Consider the following 19,098-nt stretch of genomic DNA (forward strand, 5'->3'; position numbering starts at 1 on the left):
CAAGTTAATCGGATGCATGGTTCAGTAGTTATAACGGAACATCCGTAAAAACCACTGTAGATTTATATATTAAGAATAGATAATAATATAAAGACATGATTTTTCTTTTGAGAATATCACTCGCGAATGCCTCCCTTGGTTCCGTTACACCACAGTGTGATGATCACCGTAAGGAACGCAAGCCTGAATAAATATTATTTAAACGCACCGCGTCGCCAGCGACTCGAGATACCGGGCGTGTTTTACGGACTCTAACTTACAATACCGATTGATTTATCAACTGTGTACGAATGAAATCTGATTATTATGAAACTTATTATAATTTGTAATATACATTATTATTATTTTTAGAAAAAATGTTCACTCGAGAACTTTATTACCGTGATGTCTGTCGAAAGTTTTATAAGGTGGAATTTAAAAAATACAATTTCCCTTACCATCAAATGTTATTGTAATCAATGTGCCTTCGATATCTGGAAACTATTCGCAGCTCTGCTTATTTAAGTGATCGTATACATTAAAAAGCAATAGGCAGCGGCTTGGCTCTGCTCCTGGCATTGCTGAAGTCCATGGGCGACGGTAACCACTTACCATCAGGTGGGCCGTACGCTCGTCTGCCTACAAAGGCAATAAAAAAAAAAAAAAAAAAAATTAAATTCTGACAGCAAGTCGAATAGACCCAGACTTTCCCCTTATTCTAAAATGGATGTGATTAGTAGTAGGTACACTAAAATAGATAACTTTAGGAGTTAATGAAAATTACTCTTCTGTAATAATGCTACTAGACTACATACTTTTATATGTAATAATAATAAATTTATTTATAAATTTGCGAATAAATTAAATCGTAAAGAGAAAGGGTTATAGGGCACCTGATATTTAAACTCATATTTAATTTTGTAGGTTCCCCTCATAAAGTTGTGATATTAATTATTTCTTTACAGATTTTTTTGAATAGATCTGCTCACGAGACCCCAGATCATTAGTCATGATTATCATTTACCCTGCCTGCTACTGGCATAATATATAATACATCTTTCAAGTCTCGTGTGACGGAAGATCTCTGGTAATTTATTGTTGTATATTCGCAATGGTTTGAAATGATAGACCATAACAAACATCACGAATATAAGTTTTACAAGGAATAAATTATTAATTAATTTATTTCACACATATTCCTACTAAATTTACAATTAAAAAATCCCATACGAACTTTTCCGGTTATATCTACGATCGAAGAATAAATCCCGATACACAAGTTAAATATCAAAACGAATTTTGCATAATCAATTAGTTTCCGAAGAAAGATCCTATCTTCTGAAATCTAAAAACGATAAATTGACGAAGCCGATCTACACGAATAGGTTTAATGTTAATTATTGATTGAACGTGCTTATAAATATTTTTTTAGGAATGTGCGTTCGTTCCCGGCTTTGTACCGAATAGTTTCATCATATGTTTTATATTAAATTTCATTTGTATATTCCACCGGCCGTTACGTAACGGTGTGATGGATGACTGCGACGTCGTTGTATGGGAAGTTTCACTAAATTTTTAAAGCCATATTTTTTAATACACTTAACAGAAATGTAATATTCTTCTTCTTCTCAGTCGTTCACTCCTGGCGGAGTGCTCGTGGTTACGTAAGTCTTAATGTTTGGTTGCGGCTTTTGAGAGACTTCTACATCTTTCTCTATCTGTGGCGGTACGTGTACACTCAGTAAGATAACACTTCGTAGGTAAATTAACCAAGTCTGTCCACCTTGTGGATGATCGGCCGCGAGAGCGTTGACCGTCTACTCTTCCTTGAACCACTAAACGTTCCAATGAGCTTTCATTACGAATGATATGTCCAAACATATTAAGGATTCGCAATAGCACAATCGACGAAAGCCTTTGTTTGATTTGGAGCTCTTTGAGGATGGATACATTAGTGCGGTGAGCAGTCCATTTTACCCTCAGCAAGCGTCTCCAGCACCACATCTCAAGGGCGTCAATCTTTTTACGACATTTTTGATGGATCGTCCTTGTTTCTGCTCCATATAGGAAAATAAGAAATATTAAGCACCTAATCAAGCGAACCTTGGTGTTTTTAGTTATGCGGCGATCTTTCCATATTTTTCTGAGCTTTTCCACGGCCGATCGTGTCACGGCACAACGTCTTGTAATTTCTTCTTCGCAACTTCCAGTATTTGTGATTGTGGATCCCAGGTAGATGTAACTCTGGACAACTTCGCAATTTGCTATTTCGTGTAAATCAGATCGATTGTTATTCTTACGATCCACCACCATCACTTTAGTTTTATCGCGGTTTATGGCAAGGCCAAAGTTGGAACTAGTTATTTCCAGAAGCGAAAGAAACCGTTCTACGTCGGCTTGTGACGTTGCAAAAAGAGTAGTATCGTCTGCATATCTAAGGTTTAATATCAGTCGACCTCCAATTGAAAGACCTTTGTCCCAGTTTTCTAAAACCATCCGCATTATGTATTCAGATATGTATGTATGAATTTATTTTTGTTTTGGTTCACTGAATAATACAGGTGTATTTATTTAGTATATATTTAATTACTACATATATATGTAACCTCTGTATGATTTATGACATAAATCTTAAAAGAGGTTTTAGTAAGTTATACAGCTGACATAAATGGTATCTTGAATATAAAAAACATGTATGAAACATAAGAACTGTTACATTATATACAATGTTTTTTTTTTTTTTTTTTTATTGCCTAGATGGGTGGGCGAGCTCACAGCCCACCTGATGTTAAGTAGTTACTGGAGCCCATAGACATCTACAACGTAGACGCGCCACCCACCTTGAGATACAAGTTCTAAAGTCTCAGTATAGTTACAACGGCTACCCCACCCTTCAAACCGAAACGCATTACTGCTTCACGGCAGAAATAAGCAGGGCGGTGGTACCTATCCGCGCGGACTCACAAGAGGTCCTACCACCAGTAATTACGCAAATTATAATTTTGCGGGTTTGATTTTTATTACACGATGTTATTCCTTCACCGTGGAAGTCAATCGTGAACATTTGTTGAGTACATATTTCATTAGAAAAATTGGTACCCGCCTGCGGGATTCGAACACCGGTGCATCGCTTCAACACGAATGCACCGGACGTCTTATCCTTTAGGCCACGACGACTTCACTGTGTCCGTGCACCGGGTGTTGGAGACTTAAGGGGGTAAAATATGCGGTTTTTTATTTATCCCTATTCCAATTTTCTCTTGGCCTCTCCAGCCTGAAAATATCCTGTATTATGAGAAAAAAAAAAAAAAAAAAATTGACTAATTGGGTTAGTTTGCATGAAAAAATAAAAAATAATTTTATAATTTTTATTTTATTAATACTTTTTTTGTTAATTTGTGTTGTGTTTGTTTTGATATTGAACAAAATGTATCATAAATTGATTGTCTACATTGTTAATTACGTTATAACACTATACTTTTTTGATTACTTTGGCTTAATATCTTGAATGGGATCATCAAAATAAATCAGATCAGATTAAAAAAAATATGTTTGTATTTACTGTTCACTTCGAATTTTTCTTAAAGCTAGGCTTTTATTATTATTTTTAAACTATATTTTTATTCGTTGTTAGTTTTTTCACATAAAATCTTGTTATTACTTCAAATATTTTTGTCGTAATATGAATAAGCTGATTAATTAACGCTATTTAAGTTAAACCACTTTTAATACTATAAACACGTTATACACCTATATTGCCGTATTTCACACCGAATTTACTTTTTGTTTCTATTGCTTATATCGGTGGACGAGCTCACAGCCCACCTGGTGTTAAGTGGTTACCGGAGCCCATAGACATCTACAACGTAAATGCGCCACCCACTTTGAGATATAAGTTCTAAGGTCTCAGTATAGTTACAACGGTTGCGCCATTCTTCAAACCGAAACACATTACTGCTTCACGGTTGAAATAAGCAGGGTGGTGGTACCTACCCGTGCGGAATCACAAAAAGTCCTACCACCAGTAGCCTTCATTGAAATGCTTTCGTATCCACCTGAAAATAGACTAATAATGCTCTGCGATGTCGGTGCAGGTACTAATATGAATAGCGTCTCAAAAACGAGCCCAAAAACGGTGTTATCATAAATGAACAGAATCGACGGCCTCACATCACACGGTCGTGAGTCGGACTCAGACAATGGGCAATTACGGGTGCGCGCGCATACCTATACCGATATCTTGACGTATGGTATAAAAAAAAATGTATTTTTTATCACTTGAACGACTTACGTTTCCTGATAAAAAAAAATATTGCTTTGGTGCGTGGACGAGCTCACGACCCACCTGATTATAAGTGATTACCGAATTACAATGTAAATGCCGCCGCCTACCTTGAGACATGAGTTGTAAGGTCTCACTTTTAACAGTACAGCGGCTGCCCCGCCCTTCAAGCCGAAACGCATCACTGCTTCACGGCAGAAATAGGCAGGGTGGTGGTATTTACCCGCGCGAACTTACAAGTCATCCTACCAGCAGTAAAATAGCACTGTCATCATCTAAATATGGCATAGATTTTTACAGAAGCTTCTTCTGTGTAAATACTAAAATCACAGTGGACATCGATTTGGATCCAATATTCGATCAATTGTTAATATACTTCACCTTTTGTAAAAATTTTGTGGGGGCTTATTAGTTAACTAGGTATAACACAGGAGAAACTATATCGCATGACTGAATTCAAATAATCAATGCCAGTATAGAATGACATCATCGCGTCTTTTCTCGTGGGTGTCCTAAAGGGAAACTAAGGGACTCACTACTGATTGGGCATTCTCGGAGTATTACAATTAGATACTAGTATAGCCAACTGGCATTTTCTAGTGGTAAGGCGGACGTTAAGCTTTCTTGAGTCTGAAGGTAAATTTGTCAATTGTTTATTGCTGGTACAATTCTCCGAAGATGTTGCTTCTCTCTCTCCGGTGAATGTCTTTGTCGAGAACACCCATGGGAGGATATCGGGTTTGGGCATTTTCCGAGTATTACAATTGGGTACTAGTATAGCCAACTGGCATTTTCTAGTTGTAAGGCGGACGCGAAGCTTTTTTGAGTCTGAAGGTAAATTTGTCAACTGGCTTTCGCTGATATAATACTCCGAGGACGTTGCTTCTCTCTCTGCGGTGAATCTCTTAGTCGAGAACACCCACGGGAAAAGATCCGGTGTCGCTAGTCTAGCTATTGCATTGATGACCCACAGACAGCTTCACCGAAGTGTTTTAAAACTCGTTAATAGAAATCCAGTTCCGAAATGTAACTGTATTCTTTAGTTACGATAATATCCGCGAAACAAATTTCATCATACTACGTATCTTTATTAGATTGATTCGAAATTTCTATCAACTTTATGGCTTCTGTAATAAATAAAAACATTTGAATTCAAAACCTATATTTTTTAAAAAATCCGGACGCGTGTGCTTTTGCATTGATCTGTGAACGGTTTCGTATGGAATAAACGTCAATAATCAAAATAATATTCGTACCTCACATCGCTTCAACTCAAACTATTTTTGAAGGTTTGTCGTAAGTTGTTTTATCCCAAAAAAAAATTTGAATTTTCCATTTGAAAGATATGGTTTTGACAAGCTTAGAAGCAGTTCATGGGCTTCGGATAACACTTAGATGAGTTCTTCCACCCATCTAGCGAGGAAAATAAAAATGTATGATACCCCTCATTGAACGTCGTTACGTTCAATAATTATCCATTTAAATAATAATGTTTCATAATTTAATTTTTACGGAGTAGTATCAATACAGTCTGCAAGAAAACTGGCTGTAATAAGCCGACAGATTTGAGGGTAGAGTTATTTGCCATTCGACCACGAAACCAAAACGATTTGACACTGTTAACTTGCGTTCACACCTTAGAGAGGTGATGTTGAAAACATTGAAAGAAAAAAGAGAATAAATATCCAAACTTTTGATTCATTTGGTTAGAATTTTTATTACTTAACACAATAAAAGGGAGCAAAATTTGTAGATGAAACAGTATAGAAGTAATTTTCGTATAATGAGATTTGAAGGTTCTGCTGTTGAGAACTACTTTTTAACGTGAGGCTGAATGGTTACCGCTGTTCATGTCAGCAACACTAAGATTGTATAGTTAGCTGTTTATCTTTTCTTATAAGCTAACGCTCACCGACCTGCCAATAACCGAGGCTATAAACACCGCCGAGGACAGGAAGACGCGGAGAAGTATACTCATGGTGCATCGAGTGGTTATCATTTCAAACTAGACACGACCTTCACCAATGAAGAAACCGACTCAGAAGAACAAGATTAAGACGTTTAATTGAGTCTGTATGGATATTCCAGTATATCCATACCAATAAAATTATTGTTATTATTAAATAATCAGGAAGGCATGATTGGTTCGCGGCAAAAATCTGGTATCTACCCACGCTGGAATGCATTACACTCCACTACTAGTGCATGATGAACGATGATGGACTAAAATGTTTACTGATCCACAGAAGATGCAGCCAAAAGCTATAACTCTTTCAGACTACTTAGTGAAAAAAATTCACGGGAAATTATGTTTGTAAGATTGGCTTCTTGGAAATAGTACTGGTAATTTTATTTAAAAAAAAAACCAATCGCTTATAGCTTAAGCTGTGTAATGACGACACGATTTCAATAAATTTGTTAAAGCGAAATGAAGCTATAATATGATCGCCATCAACACGCTTTCCCTTCAACTGTTGACTCTATACGAAGTGAGTTTCCGTGTAATTTCATTGTGGTGCCCTTTCCTAGAAAGGTAATGAACCCGTTTTGTTTAAATATTTTGTCAAATAAAAAATCGGCTCTGTCAATATATGAATAACGCGAGCTCCTATACGCAAGCTAAGTCTTAGGTATTTGGCTTTTAATTATGTAATGGATGAGATCGTTTTTATTTAGACAAAGCACGGTCAAATATTTTTCTTAAGTTATTACAAAACGGATTTAGGAGTATTGTATTGTATATATAATTGGGTATTATAATAAAGAAGTGGCAAAATAATTTAAGCACACATTTAGCTTAAAGCGATTTGAACATTAATTTATTGTTCAATGTACGAAGATGGTGTATAAATGACAAGAGAAATTAAATTTAATGGAATCACTCACCTCTGTCGTTAGCTGTGGCTTTTAGACTTCCAACGAAAGCTCCAATCCTTATGTCTTCTTTCACACGAAAATTATATCTTGGTTTATCGAATAGCGCCGTACCAACTCCCGCGGGAATGACAGTCATGTGGACTGCAGCATTCTGCGGTGCCGCCAGACCTCCTCCATCAGTAGCAGATACTTCAAGACGGAACTTCTTATCTTTATCAATCAAAGCCGGCTTCGTAACTAGTATCTCTCCGCTGCTCCGATCTATCCTAAAAATATCGTTCTCGTTCCCACTGATAATTCTGTAAGTGATCGTTCCGAATCTTCCCGAATCAGTGTCTGTGGCCGACACCGCCACTATTGGCTCGGTAGATGATATCCGTCCTTCCTTCAATGACACATTGTAATCTTTAACGGTGAAGCTTGGTGCGTTGTCGTTGATATCGACCAGTTGGATCTTCACAACGGCGGTCGTGGACAGCCCTCCTGCAAATAAATATATAATTGGTCGTTTGATTGTTCGTATCCATGTAATGCTATGTTTAATTGACAGCGGCTTGATTTATTCCGTTGTCAACGAGTTTTGCAAATGTTAGCGAGAATAATTGTAAGGTTTTATTGGTTGCGTGTGCCCGTCGGTGCTCATCTCAGTTACAACGTACTTACATGAATGCAAGACGTGGGGCCCGACCGTTTGATTTGTTACCACGTTTTTTTATTTCTCTTTTGTTACGAGAAAAAAATATTCAAGGTCATAGATACACGAATAAGGAATTAATTATCCAATCATGTTTACCGTAATAAGAAATGGCTACGTAATACTTTTAAATACATTCATGGTGTTTTAGCAAAAAATATGCGGTGATGTTTTCAAAACTCATCGCTTGCTGTACTTGTTGAGACTTTTAAAGGGTCAAAACTGTTTATTCTATGTGTAGCAGCACATTTCGTTACATTGTATTCTGTAAACAATATCATTTTATAAACTAAGTGCTGTAATCGCACGACCAAATGTTGGAGAACGCGTGAGAAGGATTCCGAACGTGCTTTTTAGTACAACATAATGTCGTCAAACATGATTTTATTTCAAAATATTACCGCAACTATAAGAACGAAAAACTATAATAAGTATATATATTTATTTTATTTCTTAGATGGCTGGACGAGCTCTCAGCCCACCTGGTGTTAAGTGGTTACTGGAGCCCATAGACATCCACAACGTAAATGCGCCACCCATCTTGAGATATAAGTTCTAAGGTCTCAAGTATAGTTACAACGGCTGCCTCGCCCTTCAAGCCGAAACACATTACTGCTTCACAGTAGAAATAGGCAGGGTGGTGGTACCCACCTGCGCGGACTCACAAGAGGTCCTACCACCTATGGGCGCTGATAGTTGTGCAAAATGCTATTATCATGATCTCGTTTAAAATTCTTAGTTTATTAGTTGGTAATTTGTTATTGATATTTTTGTAAAAACAAACTCTTGACAATCTTTATATATTTCGGAGACTTGTTAAAATTACGAAAAATTTAATGTGTCTTTAAGTCCTTAATAGGAACAATGGTGAACACGAGACAGCACTACTCAGCTGCTGTAGGTATGTACCTGTATCGTTCAATTTGTGGCCCTTATACATACACGGCCGAAAACGTTTCCCAAATTCTCGGACATGCAGGCGGGCGGCTCCACAAAGATGCACCGCATTGGTCCAAATAAAAAAGAGAGGAAGTTAATAGTCGTTCGTTTCTCGCCCCATGAATCAGAACGGAGCCGACTCGGAAGACGTTTGCGGAATTTATTCGGGACCCGACAATCCGCCGGTCACATTCTGAGCAATGGGAACTTTGCACCGATGCCATTGACTGTTTGATTAACGAGAATGATGTCATTTCGGTTTACTTGCCGAATAAATATTGCCTTTAATCAAATTATTGACGTCGGTGATCGGAGTACAAAAACTGTTCATTATAAGCGGACATTTTGTAGTAGAATAAATCACGCCCTTCTGCCGGCATACGTGCAGGGAAAGTCGAAATTTACCACTGCTATTAACAATGCCTTTAAATAACTAACAGCTGTCAACTAAAAGATTAATTCTCCATGACATTTCCAGGATGAACCAAACAAAATATCTCTTGCAACCAAAATACGACTCTCTTGAAAATATGGCGCGCTAAATACCTGCATACATATTGCTCACATAAAAAGTAGTACTAAATGACTTCTCGCTACAATTTTTCACCGTGGCGCTTTCAGCAACGCAAAATGCAGCTTTATTTCAGTGCTTTATCAGGTCAAAAAAGTCACAAAAATGATTTGTACAATAAATTCGATACTGTTCTTTGACGATTAGTACTATCAATGATTTAATGATGAGCGTTTTTTTTGCCCAAATGGGTAGATAGCATTACCCTGCCCATTTCTGCCGTGAAACAATAGTACATATTGTCTAAAGGTGGGTGGCGGCAAATATTCGGTAATCAGTTAATATCAGATAAGCGGTGAGCTCTTTTATCAGCTTAAAAAAACCAATTGAATTAGAATCGAGTTAACCTAATTTTTAGTTACTCATGTTTCTTCTTCGCATAACGCCGTCCACTATTACATATTGGCAACCGCTAAGGCTCTGTCCGCTTAGGATAATTCAGAACGGAAAAAAAAAACCATTTAAAATACTACAACTTAATGTCTCATCCAGTACTTATTATTAATTATTTGATTAATTAATATTAGATACAGAATATATACATATTATATAGTATGTAACGTTCTCGTATACTTGTTCAATTTACAAAGTAGGACAACATTCCGTTCGCGCTTCTAGCTAATCTAGCTATCTTGTAAATTAGTTTCGTGATTAATCACCTCAAACAAATTATTAGTTAAATCCATTTAAACCGATACCACCTAATCAATTGAATTCGAATTTTGTAATTGTTTTATTTTTGCAAAATCTTCATCACTTACATATTATTTTTCGTTTTCTTTTTTGTAATGGACGGTGACTATTAGAGTTCTTAGTGCGTGTATGATGTAAACAGTCTTATTCCCAACGACATAACATCTCTATTGCCTTGAAATAGCGCTCTTTCACACTAGAGATACAGGTTCGTTTTCGCAGCATACATTGGTAAAGTAATGGCCTGCATCCGTAGAGACTGATAACCACCCCCCCCCCCCTTACTCCTCAATACCAATATAAAATATGATTTAGACGAAATAAAGTCGAAAATCGTTCATTCTTATTTCAATAATAAAATTCGTTTCTTCCAATTATCTAATTGTCCGTTAAATATTTACCATATCAAATTTTCTAGGTTGATTATATCAATGTGAATCAATATGTATGTCGCTGCTAGAGTAAATATTTTTTTCGGGAACAATTGGGATCTTTAATTATTATTTTTTCTTGCTTACATGGGTGGACGAGCTCACAGCCCACCTGGTGTTAGGTGGTTACTGGGGCCCATAGACATCTACAACGTAAATGCACCACCCACCTCGAGATATAAGTTCTAAGTTCTCAGTATAGTTACAACGGCTACCCCACCCTTCGAACCGAAACGCACTGCTTCACGGCGGAAATAGGCGGGGTGGTGATACCTACCCGTGCAAACTCCCAAGAGGTCCTACCAATAGTGAAAAATTAGACGAATTTATTTAAAAGGCTTGTATAGCTATACTTGTATGGCAACGGTCGAGTTTCAGGGACACAACCTTCAGCAATGAAGAAAGCGACGAAGAAGAAAGTATAGCTATGTTAAGTGTCATATATACGTTTGAGAACTTTGAGAATACAACCTCGTGCCTCAATGGTGATTGGCATAATTTACGTGGTCATACCTATGAATTCTGGTAAGCAATCAAATCGAAATAAGACACGCATCCTCCACGCATCTTGTACAATAAAAAAAAGTTTACAATTCCAGAAAATTATTGTTATATTCACATTGTCCAGATACTTTTATTTAAGTTTCTTTTTCTAGGTGAATTATAATTTTGTACCCTATATAAATCTAATATATACCAACCTCTATCGGTAGCAATGACTGGAAACTCATATTCACTGGTATCTTCGTAATCCAAGGGCGAAGTCACGCAAAGTTCTCCTGTGTCCGGTTTCACTGAGAATCTGGTCTTCGCCAAAACGTCTCCCAGTGTGTAGTTGACGAGAGCATTGACACCACAATCAGGATCAATGGCAGACATCTGTGAATGAAATACGTAATATTAGTAGTTGAAGGGAAAAATATGTATGGCCATAATTTATGGCTGGGAGGTTCTGTATTTTCTCACTGATCTTAAGAGATTAGATCGAAGTTTCCTATAATTAATAGGAACTACAGTAATAGTGACCCTATGGTGGGAGCGAGAGCTGGCTAGCTGGAGCTAGTTACCAAAAAATGTAAAGATACTTTCATTAAAGATGAGAGAAGAGAAGAAAGAAAGTAGATAGTCGTTTACCTTTTGAATATTTCCAAGCAAACACACATGCTTTTATTCGCAAGATCCTCAACCGTGTTAAATTATATTTTCTACTTTAATCTAGTTTATGCACGAAATTTTAAATGTTTGAACAAATTCGCGGGCTATTCGTTTTAAAATATTTAATGACACGAGCAAAAATGTGTTTCTAGTCAGAAGAGGAGAGTCGACCACCAACGCAAAGTAATAAAATTAACGAGTAAAAATAATGACATCATAAAAAAAAGTAATTAAAAGTATCTTTATAAATATGCGTAATTTTAGAACTTGTATCCTTTATACAGGATTTATTAGGATATTTGTACGTACAGATTATCAATTGGCGTGTAACAAAAGGTTTCTTACTGAGACTCCTGGTAAATGCACTGCGACTAATTGCTACCTCTACCAGCTAGTCGAGATAGGAATCGTAATTAATTAAAGCCATTTATTTCACGTGAATTGATCCTCTGAGTGTGAGGTCCAAAGGTATTCGTTTAACTATAAAACCTTATTTTATATCGAAATTAATTTGCTTGATGCAAACTAGGTTTTCGCGAATGCTAACTTAACTAAGAACCTTAAAACATTACGAATAAAATATATTGGTAATGGAGAGCAATTAATTGTGAAAGAAATAAACCAACGAAATGAAGATCTTGAAAGTCAAATAAAACGAGATATCATCGACATGGCTCATTAAAAAATAAACAGTACGAAACATACTTGATACGACGATAATACCGAGGAGCAGACCTCGAAATAAATCAACACCAAGTAATACATAGCAACCTGTCCAGACTGAAGACAGAGATAATGAAACTCTGAGGTAGCCAAAGATAATGGAACTTTAAAGAAAATCTATATAATGCAGACGTAATATGAACGCTAAAAGAGAGCAGCCGACAAATTGACTTGTAGGTGTTAAGTGACCAAAAAGAGGACGCCGTACATCGTTGATAATTAGCTTAAAATCATCGTTTATTCTTTATCTCCTGGATATTACGTACGTGACAACGCTTCTTGATTAATTGCATTCGCGTCCAATGCTAAGATAAATGGCGGTGTCTGAATGTGTGAAGTGTATTTTACAAGATTTTAAACTTTCGTGCTTCGAAGATACGGTCTAAAGTTACATTAAGATTTTGTTAGTGCGAAACAGTGTTAGTTTTAGTGATTCCGCTAATGGTTTCATTCTTGCGAGCGTCTTATTAACATTGGTTGGTCATTGATATAAATTACTTGGTTATTAAAGAGTTCATAAGGTTAAATTTGATATGCTTTCATTGCTAATACTCAATATTCTTCTGACGTTATTTTATTTGTCTTTTAGATATGAAAATTAGTTTCGATTTTAAAGGCATCCTATACATTGTTTGTCTTTTTAGAGAAAAACAACTTCACACTTAAATTTTTAATCATCTCACTTTGGATGGAAAGTAATTTGACGACAAATATATTTTTAATACTTGTCTTCACTATTCTCGTAAAGTGATTCACCAACCTACCACTTGTTCTCATGTTTGGATACAGTTCCCTTATCTCTGTTATTTTATCATGTACTGTCACTGCAGGAGTAATAAATATGATGATATTCCCATGGACCATTCGGATCAATTTCATATATAATTGTATTGGCTATAAAAACTGTACTGCTAATGCAAATGCAACGAAATAGTCTTTCAGAGTGAATGTGCTCTTTTCAGCAGAAGTTAAAAACAACTGTTGCATAATATTATAATTTTGTGGTCAAAGAAGCATGAACTATTCGCATTTTTTTTAAACTACCTACGTGTAATTCGTCATCAATCCCGACGTATTATACCTTATACAGGGTGGCCCATAAGTCCTTTGAAAAGTAAAATTTGAATAAAACGAACAGGGCGCGCGTGAGCGGTGCAGGGGAAGCGGGGGGAGTAACTTACGTTTCTGGGAATTTAGTCGCGATGGAGCGTTTTACCGGAGCGGACCGTGCGTTTTGTGTGCGCGAGTTTTATAAAAACGACAATTCGGCAACCGTTGCGCGGCGTAAATTTCGAGAACACAAAGGTTTACACAACTTTGACGACACTCCAACTCTTCAAACGATTAAGAACTGGGTTGCTAAGTTCGAGGAGATCGGTTCGACGTTAGATAAACCGCGGTTGGGTCGCCCAAGGACGTCACGTACGGAACAAAACATAGACACAGTGACACAGTCTATTCGCGAAAATCCGACACAGTCAACTCGTAAGCGCGCCAGAGCATTAAACGTATCCAGGACATCGTTACAACGGATTTTGAAGAAAGATTTACATATGCACCCTTACAAAATTCAGTTGGTTCAAGAATTAAAGGAAACTGAGGGTATTCAAAGACAAAATTATGCGAATGAAATGTTGAATCGGTTTACTTCCTTCAATAACATAATGTTCTCTGACGAGGCTCATTTCCATCTTAACGGGCATGTTAGTAAACAAAATTGCCGCTATTGGAGCCCTATCAATCCAAAACTTAAGCATCAGAAGCCCTTACATAGTCCGAAAGTGACTGTTTGGGCCGCTATGTCAGCCCATGGTATCCTAGGGCCCTACTTCTTTGAGGATGGCAGAGGGCGCGCAGTTACTGTTACGTCGGAGCGATATGTGGCTATGATCGAAGAGTTTTTCATACCAGAATTGCAAAACTTTTCAGGCTTTAATGCCAGGACGTGGTTTCAACAGGATGGGGCCACTTCTCACACCTCTAACACTGCTATGCCCGTTATCCGTCAACTTTTTCCTGGCAAAGTTATCTCTAAGAGAGGAGACATTTCCTGGCCTCCACGTAGTCCAGATCTGACCCCGATGGATTTTTTTTTGTGGGGCTACCTTAAGGCTAAAGTATACGACACAAACCCGCGGTCAATTGAGGCCCTAAAAGAAAACATCCGCAGAGAAATGACAAGCATTTCAGCAGTGACGTGCCGCGCAGTCATCGACAATTTTAGACGTCGTTTGCAAGAGTGCCGTGATCGCAACGGATTACATTTAGGAGATGTTATTTTCAAAAAAGAATTCCCGTTTTTTAAGCTTTTTATGTAAATAAAAATTTAATTCATAATGTAATTAGTTTTATTTTAATAATTTTTTTTTCATATCAAAGGACTTATGGGCCACCCTGTACTAAAATTGAAATCCGTTTTTTGCTTTATACATTTTGAATCCCAGATGCTATAGATTGATTGCACTGTCGCATGTCGTACTGTCGGAAAGGTTGGTCCGGTTCTGGAGCCGGTGCTGTGAAATTTGTGGTTCTCCCGACCGGGAGACGTGACATATTTACGTCTTTCATTCTACTCTGAGTTTAAAGTTTTTTTTTAATGATTTTTGCGACATACGTGTTTTTTTAGCTGAATTGATTTTAAGTTTTGATTGTGGGCAATTTTAAAGGTTTCAGTTTGAAATATAATTGCATTTAAATGGAGCAAAAACAGATATTCAAAACTAAACGATAATTTGAATTTAAATTTGTGTATCTGTGCAAATTTTCTATGGTATACATACATTTTAAAAGGGTTGAAAATATCTTGATTTATTTTTCACCGTTAACGTGATCACCTTATAATGAAAAACTTTTCGAGTTTTCAGATGACTGATATTCTAAAATTTTATCCTTTAAAAATGAATTTTAGAGCCAATTAAATGTATAATAAAAGTTAAGCGCTGTATGTGATTCGATTTTTAATTGTAACAGAAATATTGGGTTAAGCATTTCTTAAAAGTCACATTTTCAACCGAAGAACTTATCTATACTTTCAAACATATTACAAACATTAAACAGGCTTAAAAGCTCCACAGAACTTTCACATGACAATCTTTAATGTCATTTTCTAGTGCCTCACTCAAGAAAATTTGTTTATCTATAAAATGTAATAAACTGGCCTAAGTAAATAAAAGTGAAATTGCTTTCCTACACTTCAATATGATTTTTGAACAATTTCTTTTTATTTTTTTTATTGCCCTTGTAATTTTTGAACAATTTCACGTTATAAAAGATATTTCGAACACCAGTAAGGGATGCTCTTTGAGTAATCGATATTTAAGATTTGAAAACAAATGTATGTGACTGGAGCAGGCAGTCTATTTTGGTGGCGAAGCAATTATGTTATATTCAGTTTCAAAAATAAGGCATCTGTTATGCATAATGATAATAAAAACAAGAATTCGACTTCATATATCAAAGTGGATGATGGTATGATTAATATCTATGGACTCCAGCAAATATTTCCAATCGAAAAGACGGCATGAAATGAAATTTTTTTTATTCCATAGATGGGTAGACGAGCTCACCGCCCATCCGTTGTTAAGTGGTTACCGGAACTCATAAACATCTACAACGTAAATACTGCCACACACTTTGAGAAATGAGTTCTAAGGTCTCAGTATAGTTACAACGGCTGCCCCACCCTTCAAGCCGAAACACATTACTGCTTCACGGCCGAAATAGGCAGGGCGGTGGTACCAACCCGTGCTGACTCACAAGACGTCCTACCACCAGTAAGTCCTACCATCAAATCTGATGGTCAACTGATCAACAGTCTTGTTTAAAAATCAATAATAAAACCGCTAAATCAAGAAGATATTAAATGAGTAATATCCTAAACATGATTTACGCTCAGTCGAGAAGCTATCGATACTTTTGACTGTATCGGAACGTCCCTACATGGACAGATAACGGCCTTCACAATGAGATTTATCGTTTACTCACGGCACTACTTATTAAACCTTTACAGAACATGTTAGGTCATTTTTAATATTGTCACTAACGTCTCAATTAGTCTCACCGGTACCGGTTTCTTGAGTTTAATGAAACAAAACGAACGCCGCATTAATGGATTTTAGAGATTCAAGCGTTATGTTTTTTTTTGTTTTTTTTCAATTTGAGCCTTTTTCGTTAATGATGTCGAAGTGAATGATGTTCGTATGTCCTTGAGGGTAGGTTGAAATTGTACCTAAAGCTCTCGTCTATGTCTATTGCACCATCCAAGGTTTGAATGGAGGAGTTTAGTGGGAGGCAGCGACTTGGCTCTACCTCTGGTATTGCTGACGTCCATGAGCGACGGTAACCACTTACCATCAGGTGGGTCGTTTGCTCGTTTGTAGGCACAAAGGCAATAGATAAGTAAAATGAATTTAAGTATACATTTTATAGAGTGTACTTTATTCACAACATTTTTTTTTGGTTCGGCATCTAATGATTTCAGATGCGTTTAAATAGATCTTATCTTAACAATGACCGCAGATGAGTCTTTAAGTAATTCATAAATACCAGGGTAAATTTTGAAATAATTTGTTATTAAAATTATGATCTTTTCAATGTCACAAATAGGGGTGCGTCACGTTATTTTCTTAAATTTCTTTGTACGCCAAACATAAAATGGAACAGCAAAAGAAGAACTTCACCCAAAAGACGACAACTGGACTGCAGTTTTACGAAGTCCGCCCAAAACAACAGTCGTTGAGTTGGGACATTCGTAAAGGACATTGTAATTCAAGCTGATTGGCACACAATAATAGTATCAAACATGGAACCTTTTTAAAAATTGTCCGCTTTAAAAGGAAAAAAAGTCGAACAACAAAACACCAAGCGTATAAACTGTCTACAGGACAATACCAGGGATGGACTCGGGGCTAAATCTATAGTTGAAATTTAGATACACTTGCGTAATAAAAATATTAATGGCTATTAGTTGTTCCAGCTCACATTTCGCAAAATCTTTTTTTTTTATCTTTGAGAGTTTACTGGTGGCCATTCCAGTTTTACCAGGGGAGGTGGGCGAGCAAGGGCCAGGAGGGGTGGGATTTGCTAACAGCTACTCGCAAAATCTGTCGACCACACTGCAATAAGAGTTCGAAGTATCGATTGCATTATTATCGCTATTTCAAACATCTAAATGATCTACAGAGCTGATTCTGATTGGACATTTGTAAAAATTTACGAACCCAATATAAAATACGTGACGTATAAATTGGAACTTGAATATTTGAAGTTATACTTCTTTAGGCGCGTTATGAAAAACTGATGAGAGTGAAATTTTACGATGCGCGCGCACCGTGACACAAAATTAACAGAATGAAGTTGCCCACTAAATCGCTCATTACAATACGACCGACGTAACTTGGCGAGACTTAATATAGCCGCAGGTGAACTTTCCGAACCGTACCGAGAATTACCGAATTTATACAATGTCAAGAAAAAGGATGTCGAATATGCGTGTTTGAGGATGTTGTTTAATCGATTTTTTTTCAAATTGATTAAAATTTAAATAAAAAACAGACATAATTTTAATAAAAATAAAGTATAACTTCTTACGCGCGTACATAAGTATACGCACCCTTTTTTTAATGATAAGTACTTATACATTCTCTATCTTCTATAAATATGTATATACTTCAAGCAAAATCAACGCTTAATATTGATGCGTACTCCGGACATATAAATTTTTCATAGTATATTATTTAAAAACGTAAGATATGGCCGTTAATACCACACCGTGACCGAATAGATTAACATTATATTAATATAATCATGTTTCTCAAGTTTCTGTGGAAATACAGGGATGAATAATGTAAGGTTTGAGACATAATTTCATAATTAATATTGAACAGGTGCGTAGCTTATTATTGCGTAACATAAGTCGTGCAAGGAAAATACCGAAAGATTAAATCGACTGCTCGACTGCATGAAGTTATCCCAAAATGTTCTTTTTTTGTAATAATATTATATTATGTTTTATGGTCCATACCCTTTATTGCAGAGGTCCGCAAACTTATTTTGTCTACTGCCCACTTTGAGAATAAATTATTTTTTAGCGCTCCCATTTTTTCACCTACTTAAATAAACACTATAGCGGAAGCTCAGTCGGTGTCTAAGAGTCCTCCTAGATAAAATTACAGGCGTGATTAGCGACAGGAGGCGATCCTCCTAAGCCTCTACATAAGGCCTCTATTTTTTTCCTGGTCTCCCCCTTTAGGCCTTCAGCGCCCACAAGGGGACGTTATCGCCCACTTTGGGAAAGACAGCTTTATTGTAAGTTTCTTCTTTAAATTATCACGTGGTTTACTAATATCTTAATTTTATCACAGCACGAGTTTACAGGTTTTCAAAAAACCGTTCTTGAGTTTTAAAGCTCTTTAGTTTTTAAAAATATTTTTTCTTCTGTGTCATTCAGTGTTATGTAGTGAAGTCTGTCATTGAGTAAAGATAGAGTTCAGTTTTGTATAGTTTATTAATACTGTTTAGTTACTGTTGAATTTTTAATCTTAATTTTAATTTTTAATATTATACATATATAACAGAAATATATATCTGTGTATAACAGAAAACACAATTAAGTCTACTATTGTTTATTCATTCTGAAATACACATGCAATCTATGTAAGCCCCATTTAACATGCCACTTCGTAGGAACGATCAAAATAATAGAGTATTGATAATATATTATAAGATTTAGAAAATTATTTTCAATAAGTACAGT

At 36.3% G+C, this 19,098-nt stretch overlaps 1 protein-coding gene across 1 annotated transcript in view; it reads right to left on the bottom strand.

Moving 5' to 3' along the window:
- The window catches only part of ds (dachsous cadherin-related 1), a 339,468-nt gene that overhangs the window by 26,584 nt on the left and 293,786 nt on the right, over positions 1–19,098 (bottom strand). The window contains exons 3-4 of the mRNA XM_028174914.2: positions 11,168–11,345; positions 7,148–7,621 (exon numbers count right to left, since the gene is read on the bottom strand). Of these exons, the coding sequence (XP_028030715.2) occupies positions 7,148–7,621; positions 11,168–11,345 (652 nt within the window). The remainder of the gene's footprint in view (positions 1–7,147; positions 7,622–11,167; positions 11,346–19,098) is intronic.

Source organism: Bombyx mandarina, chromosome 12 (assembly GCF_030267445.1).
Source record: "Bombyx mandarina strain Sakado chromosome 12, ASM3026744v2".
Lineage (NCBI taxonomy): Eukaryota > Metazoa > Arthropoda > Insecta > Lepidoptera > Bombycidae > Bombyx > Bombyx mandarina.